Raw genomic sequence first — 13,996 nt, forward strand, 5'->3', positions numbered from 1 at the left:
ATTGCAGATATATTGCCTCAGGGAGGATGGAGATAGGAAAATGCAAGGACTTTCTGAATCTCAGGGCTATAACTCAGTCAATAAGAACCTTCTCAAAATGACTGCCAGTTTTAGCACTGTGAGAACATGCCAGGAAGTCTGAAACTCTCTCCAGAGCCAGTTCAACATGCAGACTAGACTGTAGGACGCCAAATCCTGTGCTAGAGGGAGAATCTTGCTTATACCCCCAGGCCCCACAGAAGGTGCATGCCTTCCCTCCTCCTGAATGCTTGGTTTCTCCCACGGTCCCACTACCCAAAACCCTTGGTTGTCTCCAAGTCTCTGTCTCTTGACTTGCATTAAGGTATGCCTTATTAAGTAACTATCTTCCTGTTGCTTTCATTTTAACTTGTGAAGACTTGGTGCCTCTACTCTGCCATCTTGAAGCTCAATGACTCAGTTTATAGAAAATAACATTCATTCCTTTTTATGATATAATCATAATATACTGAGGGAGGGAAGGACCCAGTTGGTTTTTGTTCTCCCTCCATTATTTTCGTCTGAAGATTCTAAACATTGGTAATTCAAAAGTAACTGACTTTGATAAATGTAGGTTAGATCTACTTGATAATTTGTGATGATCATAACTTGGGTTACAACATTTTTGAGAGCTACCAATATTTATATTGAGGTAACATGTAAAAATTGAAACCTTAACAATAATGTTTTAAAATATAGATCTGATCACCTCCTTCACTTTGTCTACAAGATGTTATGATCCTTAACCCATTACATGGGGTCCTTGGTTCTCAGGTTTATGACCACGTCCTTAGGAACAAGATCCTAGCAATATTAACCACATAATGTAACTGCCTAGCACAGATTTTGTTTTCTAGAAGGCATTTATTAATATGCATTGAACAAATTACTGTAAACTGAATTAAAACTATAACAAATCCATGAATTATTATATATAACTAGTATAATGTCATGTATGTATCTGACCATATTTATTGTTTAAGTAATTTTTTTAAAGTGATTTGACAGAACTTGTGTTTAGGTATTTTAAACAGTAATGATTAAAAATAAGGGACAATGGTTACATACATATATATTCATTTAGATTTCATATATTCATATAAATAAATGTTTCTAAATATTATATTAATGAATTCATATTTACATATAAATGTTTATATGAATAAAAGTTCCAATATGTGGAAGGAAATATAGAAACCTGAGAGCTGAACTTATCTAAATAATAATGGGTGAGAACAAATAAAGTTTTAAAAATAAATATAAAAAGAAAACATAAAGAGGTTTCTACTCATAAACTAGATAGAATTAGTACTTAAAATAAGCCATGTGTTCATTTGAAACCACAATAGATAAAAATATTGTCTAATTTAAAATGTCAAGTTCATGGAGAGAATGCATAATCTGAAGACTCTAATCAAGCCAAGTGTTTTAGGAACTATATTAAAACACAATTTGAATAGCAAAATAGAATCTAGATTAGTGTTCAGTAAAATAATTTTTATGTGTCAAGACTGTACATAATAGAATTTCAAAAATTAAGGTAAATCATCCTGAGTTCTAAATTAAACATGTTTTAAATGTCTTTATGTTGAAACAGTTTATAAATACATTGCAAGTAAAGCATTTTAGAAAGTCATACCTGCAAAAGAGTTGTTCTGTGGAGTTTCAGTGCCCCCTTCTGGTGAATTTTAGCAAAGCATCCTGAACAATAATCTTCACCACATTCAAGGCATACCTTAAACATATATATATGTATTAAAAATCATACAATTTTATTACAGTAGGATCTGAGAAAATGTTTGAATAAAGAATTCATTGTTCTTACATTATTCTTCAAATAACATACTTACATGTCATTCGAATTGAGAAGCCTGCTCCCCTATCAAATCTTAAGATTTAACCCTTTGAAGAAAACTAGCTTGTAAAATGCTAATAACTTTCATGTCACAATAAATGTTTTACTTGTGATTTAGGTGTTAATTTTATAGGTTAGATGCATATCTGTGTATGTTTTTTCTGAATAAATTATAAAACAGCTAGTAGTCTCAGGTAAAACTTCTTGACCTGGTAAAAACTATCTGCATCAAAACATTTTCATTTTTTAACTTTTCTTCTGTGTATACACATGACACAATAGATTTCAAACAATCTGTATGCCCTTCCCCTCCAAAGCCCCATATTCTCCATGAAATTGGTGAGTCTCAAAATAAATTTTTGAAAATGTTCTTAGAAGGTTCCCTCAAAACAAAGAAAAATAAGGGGAAAAAAACCTGAATGAAACAGCACCACAATGTAATAATTTTATGACAGTTAAAATGTAATGGGTAGTATGTATGGATACATCCAATAATGTAATGTACTTCTACCTATGGTGGCATCAAGCAAGACTGAAAGTGAAGAGAAAAGCAAACGGATTTTTTTCTACAAATGCAATTACTATGGTGCAGTTATAGCGTTGCTTGGACACAATTGACAATTTGATAAACAGCAGTGCACATGGCTAAGGTCCCTCGTTTTCTTCAGTAGGCCCAGTAAGGAAGAAACACCAATAGCACAAAAGATAGCATGAGGGTTTGTGGGCAGAGGTCAGGAAGTCTGCGTGAAGGAGCCCTTAGAGTGCCCAGTGTCCTCCACCCTACTTCTTCTCTCTTTGTTTGCATCAGGGAACAGTAAGTATAAAGCATCTGGATTAGGCTGGCAAGAAGTCAGCATCCTTCACTGGTCAATGGCAGACTGAAAGGTGCAATTACATATCTCCAACTGTGATGTGCACACAAAATACCCTGGAATTTTTTTGTGACAGTACAGGCTGTAGGTTCATGGGTCTGGAGCAGAACCTGAGATTCTGTGATCTAGCGAGCTCCAGATGCCCCTGCTGCTACTGCTGGGGAGCCCACACATTGAGTAACAAAGCACAAGGAGATGTATACCACACACGCAGTCAGCTAAACCTTTATGATAAAACCAACAGGAGATTTCTAAGTCCATCAGTCTTAAAATTGTATTGAAAGTCCCCATCTGATGATATGGTTATACACAATAATAATAGCCTAGTTTATTAAATAGAAAATGATTAATAAAATGTTCTATATAACTAAAATGAAATTTGATATTTCAAGTGTTGAAAGGGGAGGTTAGATAAATAAACAATATCCACAAATTTTAATGGGCACTTACTGTTTTGGGGGCTTCATATATTCAACCTCATTTAATTCTCACAACAACCCTATTGTATCTCCATTATGAAAAAAAAGGTAAAAGAGGAACAGTGATTGAGGACTTTTAGGCAGTCATGGTAAACTGACATGGGTAAAGCCAGAATTTCACCCTGAATGTCCAGCTCAGAGCTCAAGTTCTTAAACATGATACACATTAAGAACTATTAAGCCAATCACTGACCATTAGTTGCAGTACTGTCATATTGAAAAACCTTGATAAAATCTGCAATAAAATAAAATTATGTATTTCAAATGACTGCATGGTCTGGTATTTATCAAAGTACTTAATGCATTTTTTCAAATATGATTAGCTATACAGACTGGATTTATTATTATTCACTTTCAATATTTCTTATTAGTGCAACAGAAATGGGTTTTTTATTTAAGAAGGAGAAAAATACACACTATCTCTAGCACCAGGGACCAGTCCCACCTTTGTACTCTTTCTTCAAGAACTACAGTCTCTCAGGAAAATAATGATAAAAACATTATCCTAATTCCCTAATTTTTGAATACAAAATAAAGTTAAAAACTATAATTTTACATAAGTACATGGTAGTATGATTATGTTTCTAAATGTAACCTGCATAATTTTAATTTAATATACCTGTTAATATATTGATTAATTTCTTACAAATATTTCCAAGTTTCTACAACATAGTAATAAAGGAACTGAAAATCAGTTTCAGCATATAATTAATCCTAAGCTAAGTATTTGTTAACAGACTTTTAATAAAAGTAGCCAAACATTTATTTGTAGACTAGATCAAAGCTAGAATTACAGAGTAAGTTTATATATTTTGTGCTACAAGCATATTTGGATTTAAATTGGGTTAAAATGGCTGCCAACTGGAAAATCTTTTCAGGCAGTTTGTGTAACTGGCAGTAACGTACTAAAAATGTAGATAAGAACTCCATTTCACCACAGATGCTTCTTCAGTGATAGAATACCCAATTGCGATTTTAACAAATCTCTTGTTGATTCAATGAACACCAGATCTGTTGTGCAAAGCCTTCAGAATCCATCTGAGTTTAATTAAGTTATTCACACATGCCAAACTAATATATAATTGTAAAACTGTCCACTTAACTCTTGGTGTATAGAAATAGCCTAAAACCACTGGAATTCTTTGTACAACAAGAAATTTGGAACTTTGGGATTTTATCTTCATTGTCATTATTTATGAATGTATCAAGTCAAAAGAAAATGGGCCAAAAATAAAATCACAAAATTCATTTTCTCCTCTCCATGTTTCAGACACATTAAATACTTTACATGCTAACTCATAATCATCAGTAACTGTGTAATATAAAGCACTGTTATCCCTATTACATCATTTTACAAATGAGAATACAGAGCTAGAGAGATGAAGTCGTTTGCTAAAGATCACATAGCTAGTGACAGGATTGAGATTTGAACTTCCAAAATGCAAGCCCTTAACTCCTATCTCCCACACACGATTTTGCCTGTGTGTATGTGTATATACATATATATATATACACATATATGTTCATTTCTATTATCCAGTCATATTTATGTTCATAATTATATACAATGATAGAAACTAATAACACAAGACAACCTCAGAATTTAATGCTACTATTCATTAGGTCAGCTTAATGTGAATGTGTAAATAGTTTTTAGCATGGGATATTGTCTTCATTTCAAATCAGAGGAAATTCTTCTTAAAATATTAATGAACTCCTTCAAGCATGTTTAGGCCCTAGATCCTGGCTGCTGTATAAAGTAGTTCTCAGGACAATCTACTCTTTACTCAGGGCACATAGTATCACTCCCATCTGCTCTTCAGTCAAGGCCCCATGCCATGTGTCCTGTGTGAGATTTCCTACTTATTACTTTTCCTTCTCTCTAAAAAACATGGACCCTTTATTTTCAGGTCAAGTTCTATCTACTTATGCCATCTGTTCAAGTTCCATAGTCTTTATGAAGTTCTCAGGTAGACTAAGAAAAATAGAGAAAAGACTAATATCCCACTCCTTGGCCTATACCCAAAGGACTTAAAATCAGCATACTACAGAGATACAGCCACATCAATGTTCATTGCTGCTCAATTCACCATAGCCAGATTGTGGAACCAACCTAGATGCCCTTCAGTTGATGAATGGATAAAGAAACTGTGGCATATTTATACAATGGAATATTACTCCGCAATGAAGAATGATAAAATTATGGCATTTGTAGGCAAATGGATGAAATTGGAGAATATCATGCTAAGTGAGATAAGCCAATCTCAAAAAACTAAAGGACGAATGATCTTGCTGATAAGCGGATGAGGACATATAATGGGGGGGTGGGAGGGGCTAGCATTAGGTTTAGGGTTAGGTTTAGAGTTAGGCTAAGGAGAGCGGCAAGAATGAAGGAAAGAAGGACTGTGTAGAGGGAAAAGAGGGGTGGGAGGGGTGGGGGGAGGGGAAAAATAAAATAAACATCATTACCCTATGTAAATGTAAAAAAATAAAAAAAAGAAAAATTAAAAAAAAAGAAAAAAAAAAAAAAAAAGACTAAAATAAATGAAACCAGAGATGAAAAGGAGTAATACCATAGCCACACAAAGGATCACAGGAGGTCATTGTCAACTACTACACATGAACAGACTGGATAAGAGAAGAAATGGACCAGTTCCTGGGTGTGCATACTTTGCCCCAATTGATCATGAAGAAATACAAAACATGAAGAGACCCGTAAAAAGTAATGATATTCAATCAGTAATAAAATGTCCCCCAATAAAGAAAAGCCTAGAACCAGGCAGCTGAACTCCTGAGTGTACCAAACATTTAAAGAATTCCAATTTTGTAAATGATTCAAAAAAACTGAAGAGAAAGAAATTCTTCCAAACTCATTTCATGAGAGCAGCATTACCCTGATACCAAAACTAGACAAGGACACAATAAAAAAAAGTAAACTACAGGCCAGTCCTTGATGAATACAGATGTAAACAACCTCAACAAAACACTGACAAGTCAATTATAATACCACATTTAAAAAGTTTATTCTCCATGGTCAAATGGAATTTATCTCAGCAATGAAAATGTGGTTCAACATATGTAAATCAATAAACATGATACAACACATTGGAAGAAAGATGATCATCTCGATAGAGGCAGAAGATACACTTGATAAAATTCAACATTCCTCTGTGGCAAAAAAAAAAAAATCTGAACAAATTATGTATAGAAGGAATGTACTTCAATATAAGAAAGTCCACATATAATAAGCCAACAGCTAATATCATATCAAATGGGGGGGAAGTTGAAAACTTCTCTTTAATGTCCGAAATAAGACAAGGATGTCCAATTTCACCACTTTCATTCAACATAGCTGTGGAAGTCCTGGCCCTTGCAATTAGGCAAGAGAGAAATGAAGGGCAATCAAACTGGAAAAGAAAAAATTGAATTGTCACTGTTTGTCAATGATATAATCCCATATAGAGAATACTCTAAAACGTCCATGAATAAAGAAAAAAATTTAAACTAATAAGTGAATTCAGCACATGCAGGATATAAAATCAACATATAAAAATTAATAGTTTTGCCATATGCCAATAGCAAATGATCAAAATAGAAACTCAGAGAACAATTCCATTTACCAGAGATACAAAACAATACCAAGGAATAAATTTAACCAAAATCATGAATGATCTCTACAATAAAAATACAAAATTTCAATGAAAAATACTGAAAAGGACACAAAAATTAGAAAGGCATCCACACTAATAGATTTTAAGAACCAATATTTTTTAAATGCCTATACTACCCAAGGCAAATTACAGATTCACTGAAATCAGTTTCAAAATACCAATGACATTCTTCACAGAATTAGCAAAAATAAGCTTTTCTGAAATTTTAAGACTTGTATGGAACCACAAAAAGAACCAAAGTCAACAACCTTCTTAAGAATATCATCAAGGCAGGATGCATTATACTACCTGACTTCAAAATATACTAAACAGCTGTAGAAATCAAAACGGCATGGTGTTGGCATGAATACAGACACAAACTAATGGAACAGAATAGAGCCTAGCAGTAAACACACATGTATAGCCATAAGACTTTTTTTTTTAATACATTTTATTTTTTTTTATATTGTAAACAAATGGGATACATGTTGTTTCTCTGTACATGGAAGCCATAAGACTTTTTATAAAGATACTAGAATATGCATTGGAGAAAGGACAGTCTTTTCAATAGGGTCAGGAATCGTAAGTATTCACATGCAGAACAAAACGACACTCCAATCTCTGACTAGGTGTAAAAAGTCACTCAAAATGAATTAAAAATTTCAATGTAAGAAATAAAACTATGAAGACTATGACCTAATGAACTATGAACTATGAAGAAAACATAAAAGAAACACTTCAGGGCACTGGAACAGGCAAAGTTTTCTTGGGCAAAATCCCCAAAGCACAGGAAATGAAAGCAAAAATAGACAAATGTGATTATATCAAACAAAAACTCTTTTGAACAGCAAAAGGAAAACAATCAACAAAGAGCAGAGACAACCTACAGAATGGGAGAAAATATTCACAAAACCATTCATCTGACGAGGAGTTAATATCTGGAATATTCAAGGAAATGAAAAAATTTAATAGCAAAAACAAACAAAAAATGAAATCAAATAATCTGGTATAAAAATGGCCACTATACCCAAGTAGACATTTCTCAAAAGAAGACAAGCAAATAAACAACAGATATATGAAAACTTCTTAGCACAATTAATCCTCAAGGAAAATGTAAATCATTTTAAAACCACAATGACATCATTTCACTCCAGTAAGAATGGCTCTTATCAAATAAGCATAACAAATGCTGGTAAGGATGTGGAAAAAAGAGCACACTTGGTACACTATTGGTGGGGATGCAAACTAATATACCTTGGTGGAAAACAGTAGGGAAGCACCTCAAAAATTAAAAATAAAACTACTGTATGATTTAGTAATCCTACTACCAGGTATATATTCGAAGAAATGAAATCAGCATGTAAGAGACATCTGCGTTCCCATATTCACTGAAGCACTAGTAACAATAGATAAGTGGAAACAATGTGTCCATCAACTGAAGAATGCATTTTAAAAAAAATGTCATACATATACATAACAGAATACTAGTCAGCCATAAAAAACAAATCATGAGTTCAAAGCCAGTCTCAGCAACTTAGTGAGGCACTTATCAACTCAACAAGACTCTGTCTCTAATAAAAATGTTTAAAAAGAGCTGGGGGTGGGTCAGAGGTTAAGCACCCCTGGGTTCAATCCCCAGTACCAAAAAAAAAAAATCTTGTCCTTTAAAATATCATGGATGAAACTAAAGATCATTATTCTAAGTGAAATAAGTCATGCACAGGAAGACAAGTACCACACTATCACACTCATATGTGGAACCTAAAAAAGTTGATCTTATCAAAATTAAGAATGTTTGTGAATAGAATAAAATAGAATAGAAAAGGAGCCTGGGAAGAACAGGGGAGAAGGAGAGATGTGGAGAAGTTCACCCATGGGTACTAAGTAATAGTTAGGTAGAATAAGTTTTGGTGTGGTATTGCACAGAAAGGTGACTACAGCTAATGACAATGTACTGGATATTTCAAAAAGCTGGAAGAAAGCACTTGCATGTTTTTGCTTTAAAAAATGATAAATGTTTGTAAAGATATATATTTTTACCCTAATTTAAACATTGCACTATACTATACTTGTATCAAAATATCACATGATATCCCAAAAATAACCATGATTTTATTTTTGTATTTAAATGTTTTTATGCATTTTTCTTTATCTTAAAATAAATTTAAGTGCTTTTTTTAAAGCGCTGGCCAGGCACAGTGGTGCATGCCTATAGTCCCAGTGACTTGGGAAGCTAATGCAGGAGAATCACAAGTTCCAAGCCAGCCTCTGCAACTTAGCAAAATCCTGTCTCAAGATCTAAAAGGATGTAATTCTGAGGTACAGCACCCCTGTTCAATCCCCAGTACAGAAAGAAGAGGAAGAGGAGGAGGAGCAGAGGGAAGAAGCAAAGGAGAAGGGGAAAAAAAATCGCTCAACGCTGCATCAGATTCCCATGAAATATTGACTCATACCTCCTACATAAATCCTTTTTAATATCAACAACAGACCCCAACATCAACAAGTCTCCTTTAGCTCTTGGGTTTCCAATTTGACAAGTGTTATCATCTGTTTATATTTTTACCTATTTCTACATTCTTCTATTTAGTTAACATTTCTTAAATTATTGCCTAACATCATATCAAATGAGAATACAAGATGTAATAGTACCAAGAGCCAGGGCTTTCAGCTTAATATTGTTGTTAGCTTTTTTATTAGATGTAAAGAATTATAACACTTTAAGCACAGTTAAAATTGCCATTAATAAACCTAAGAATAAAACTTTAAATCAGAAATGATTTAAAGTGTAAGTTCTCTGAAACCCAAAACAGTGTAAAAATACAGTATTAGTTATAATCATTGAATTGTTGAAGGGGAAAGTGCTTCTAATAGCATATATTATAAATTGCAAAAGATCCTATAGTATCTTCAACATTAACTGAAAGGAAAATACATCTAAACGAAGGTCAAGTCAATAATATGGGATGGTTGTAAAGATCTGGTCATTCCGCAAGTATCTGTTGAGTTTCTGTCACACTGCAAGTGTAGTTCCAGGTGACTGATATCCAGCACTGAACATAACAAAACCCCTACCATAAGGAAATTCATACTGCAAGTAAAAAATAAACACATAAATGTGTTTGAAGTGGTGATAAATGCTAAGTAGATGAACGAAGTAGACTCAAGAAACTAGAGACTGAAACTCAGCTTTTGCTCCTATAACTGCAGGGTAGATAACGTGAGTTTATATTTATGGATATGAGGAGACCACAGGAGAAGAATATTTCCTGGAGAAAAACTGGGGACTCAATTTTGAGCACATTAAATTAGTGATGCCTATTAGACATCCAAGCATAAATGTTCAGGAAGTAGTTGGAGTCAAACATTTAGGGGCAAGGTATGGAATAAATGTGTAAATTTGGGAATCATCAATGCAGAAATGGTCTTTAAAGCCAAGAGTATGGATCAAATTACCTAAAGAACATGAATAGATAAAAAAAAAAAAAAAGAGGTTTGAGAACTGAATGCTATGGCACTTCAACACTGACAGGTCAAGAAGAATACAAAACCCAGAAAAGATGGAGAATATAAACATCTAGAAAATAAAATGAAAGCAAGAAAGTTTGGAGTCTCAAGAAGTCAAGTGAAGAAAGTCACAGATGAGGAAGACTGTTGAATATTCCTAGTAAAGTAAAAGCTGAGAATTGAGCTTAAGAACGTGGAAGTCATTCCTTAGAAAACTTAGAATGGAACCACCATTTGACCCAGCTATCCCACTCCTTGGCCTATACCCAAAGGGCTTAAAATCAGCATACTACAGAGATTCAGCCACATCAATGTTCATAGCTGCTCAATTCACAATAGCCAGATTGTGGAACCAACCTAGATGCCCTTCAATTGATGAATGGATAAAGAAACTGTGGTATATATATACCATGGAATATTACTCAGCCATAAAAAAATGATAAAATTATGGCATTTGCAGGCAACTGGATGAAATTGGAGAATATCATGCTAAGTGAGATAAGCCAATCTCAAAAAAACAAAGGATGAATGATCTCGCTGATAAGCAGATGATGACACATAATGGGGGGTGGGAGGGGTTAGTGTTAGGGTTAGAGTTAGTGTTAGGGAGGGGGGCAAGAATGGAGGAAGGAAGGACTGTATAGAGGGAAAAGAGGGGTGGGAGGGGTAGGCGGAAGGGAAAAAATAACAGAATGAATCAAACAACATTACCCTATGTAAATTTATGATTACACAAATGGTATGCCTTACTCCATGTACAAACAGAGAAACAACATGTATCCCATTTGTTTACAATAAAAAAAAATACTGTGAAAAAAAAAAGAAGGTGGAAGTCACTGATGATGTTGATAGGTACAGTTGGTGAACACTAGTGGAGAGTCAAGACTGAATGAAGAGAGTTCCAGAGAGAATGGGAATCCAGAAATTATACTTCTAGGTATATATCCAAGAGAAATGAAAGCACTGTTTTGAAGAGATATTGGTATGTACCTGTTCTTACTGGCATTACTCATTTGCCAAAAGCTAGATGCAACCTAAGTATTCATCAATTAATTAATAAATAAAATGTGGTATACACAGAGAGTAGAATGGCATCCAGCCTTTAAAAGGAAGGAAATTCTGAGCCATGTTGCAAAACGGTTGAATCTTCAGGACTTTATGCTAAGTGATACAAGTCAGTTACAAAAGGACCGACACTATTTGATTCCACTACATAAGGAACCCAGAGTAGTCAAATTCATAGAGACAGAAAGTAAAATGGTATTTATTAGGACTGCAGGACTAGGGCATGGGGAAGTGGTGAGCTGTTAATGACTGGGAATGGAAATTCAGTTTTGCAAGATGGGAAGAAAGAGCCCTGTGATGGATGGTGGAGATGGCAGCACAGCAATGGGAATATACTCAACACCACTGAACTACACACTTATGGCTCAGGGTCAATTTCATGATTTGCCTTACAAATCTTACACAGTTTTTAAATGTTCAAGAAATTGACATTAATGAAAAGCAAGAGCTGTCAAAAAGTATTATTATCTGTACTTTTTTTCATTTCATGTGATAAATTTTAAGAGAAATTATGTTATTTGAAAGAGCAATAAAGACTAGCACATAAATATCCATAGCAGTCTTCAACATAAAAGCAAAAATTAATGTCATTCAAGATGAGAATGGATAAACAAATTATGGTGCATCCATACAATGCAAGAGTACTTAACAATACAAATGAACAAACTACTAATTATTTTAAGATTAATCTTCATGTGGAGCCAAAGAAATCAAGAAATGTATACATTATATCATTTTATTTAAATAAAATGAGAGTCAATCAGGAACTGACTCTGTGGCATTACAAAGCAGAATAGCAGTTGCCTTTGTGGTAGGAATATATTAGAGGAGTCATGTGGAACTTCCAGAGGTTAAGGAAATGTTCTGTAATAAGCTTGTCAAAAGGCACACACATACATTTAAGGTCTGTGTGCAAGGTAAAAATAAATTATGCATCATAAAAATAATGGAGAATAGAAGGGAAGATATGATAATAGTAAGAATGGATAACTTTTTAGAGGAGTTTTATTACAATAGGATACAAAGAAAGATTTGGAGGTCAAAAAGAATTTTTGTTGTAGATTTGATTTCAGTTTTGATTTTAGATGGGAGCTACTATTGCAGGCTTATGTGTTGATTAGGCAAGATTTACAGTGGTGTCCTTAAACAAGAATGAGAGGATATGATTCAGGGAATAAGGAAAACTGCTGACCTTATCTGCCAGCATGCAAAGTAATGGGAATAAGGTACATGGCTACTGCAGCAGATGAAGTTGGGAGGTGCAAAAGGACTCAAGAAAGTTCTATTCCAATTGTTTATTATAATGTACATACTAGTAAAGCTGATTTGTTCTCACACTGTCCACAAATCTTCCCTTTTATCTTGGGTTTTTCACTTCTAGAAGAATCTTCCATTCTATATTTAGCTGGTTGTTTTACTGGTTCTAGAAAAAAAGAAATATCAGGGCAATCACTTTGAAATATGTTGTTTGGTTTTCTTATTAATAAAGTCATGTAATTGTGTACATTTCTAAAATTTCAAACAGTATTTAAATATTATCTCCAGTACAAATGATGTATAGTCAAATCTAATGTTAGTTGACTGTAGAGCCCACAGGAGTCCCTGGCTACACCTGTGAGCACAGGGCCTTACATATCCACCCATGTTCACTCTGCTTAAAACTCAAGAGAACTGAACACACAGAATTGCAGAATGCAAACATCCATGCCCATGACAGAATTCCTATGACATTTCCCCACTAATGGGTTAAACCAAAGTCCAAACAGACCAGTTTCTAAACATGCATAATGTACACTTACAATAAATGTCATATCTATGCAAACATATTTGACAATGTAATATGTATATAAGTATATATGTGTGTGTATATATATATATATATATATATTTTAGAACTTATTCTACCAAATTATGTTAACTATTCAAAATTAAATTGGTTTATCCTCTAGAACATATCTTATTTCCTTTGAAATCATTATAAATCTATTTTGATTTTTACTATTTTTAAATGTTATTAAACTATAAAGTAATTTTAAAATGTTATTTTAATGTCTCAGAGTGATATTTCAATTTATAATTTTAAACTGCTAAATTATCTTCCCTGTTAAAAGATCATCTCAGTAAAGTTTAAGGAACATAGCTATGAAAAGTGCTCACTTTTGAAAAGTATTATTATTATAATCATATTCAAACTTGACATTTTTTGACATAAAATAAGACCCCATGAAAAAATCTGAATAAAATTTATTTTGAAATCAAAATGTCATCATTTTTGGGATCTGAATCTTTATATTGCATGAACAATTTTAGCACTTTATATGTAATTCAAATATGAAGGAAAATGGGAGCTGTATCTTTAGCATCTAATAACACAGTGGTAAACTGTTTACCTTGAATCTGCTGCTTCAGTAATTTTAATTTCACTTTTCCCGAAGAAAGCTATAATAATGAAATAAATACTATTTGTCAGGTATACATCTCCTCTTATTCAAAGAAAATTTAAATTACTAACAGAAATATTAGAAAGCTGTACCATTTTGGTATATTTTGCAC

At 33.4% G+C, this 13,996-nt stretch overlaps 1 protein-coding gene across 4 annotated transcripts in view; it reads right to left on the bottom strand.

The window, feature by feature from the left end:
• The window catches only part of Zbbx (zinc finger B-box domain containing), a 138,922-nt gene that overhangs the window by 102,546 nt on the left and 22,380 nt on the right, over positions 1-13,996 (bottom strand). For 3 of the 4 annotated variants that reach the window (XM_047564472.1, XM_047564469.1, XM_047564470.1), the window contains exons 5-7: positions 13,834-13,882; positions 12,757-12,866; positions 1,658-1,753 (exon numbers count right to left, since the gene is read on the bottom strand). In XM_047564472.1, the coding sequence (XP_047420428.1) occupies positions 1,658-1,753; positions 12,757-12,866; positions 13,834-13,882 (255 nt within the window). The remainder of the gene's footprint in view (positions 1-1,657; positions 1,754-12,756; positions 12,867-13,833; positions 13,883-13,996) is intronic. The other variant, XM_047564471.1, reaches the window with a different exon arrangement.

This window comes from Sciurus carolinensis, chromosome 9, assembly GCF_902686445.1.
Source record: "Sciurus carolinensis chromosome 9, mSciCar1.2, whole genome shotgun sequence".
Taxonomy (NCBI): Eukaryota; Metazoa; Chordata; class Mammalia; order Rodentia; family Sciuridae; genus Sciurus; species Sciurus carolinensis.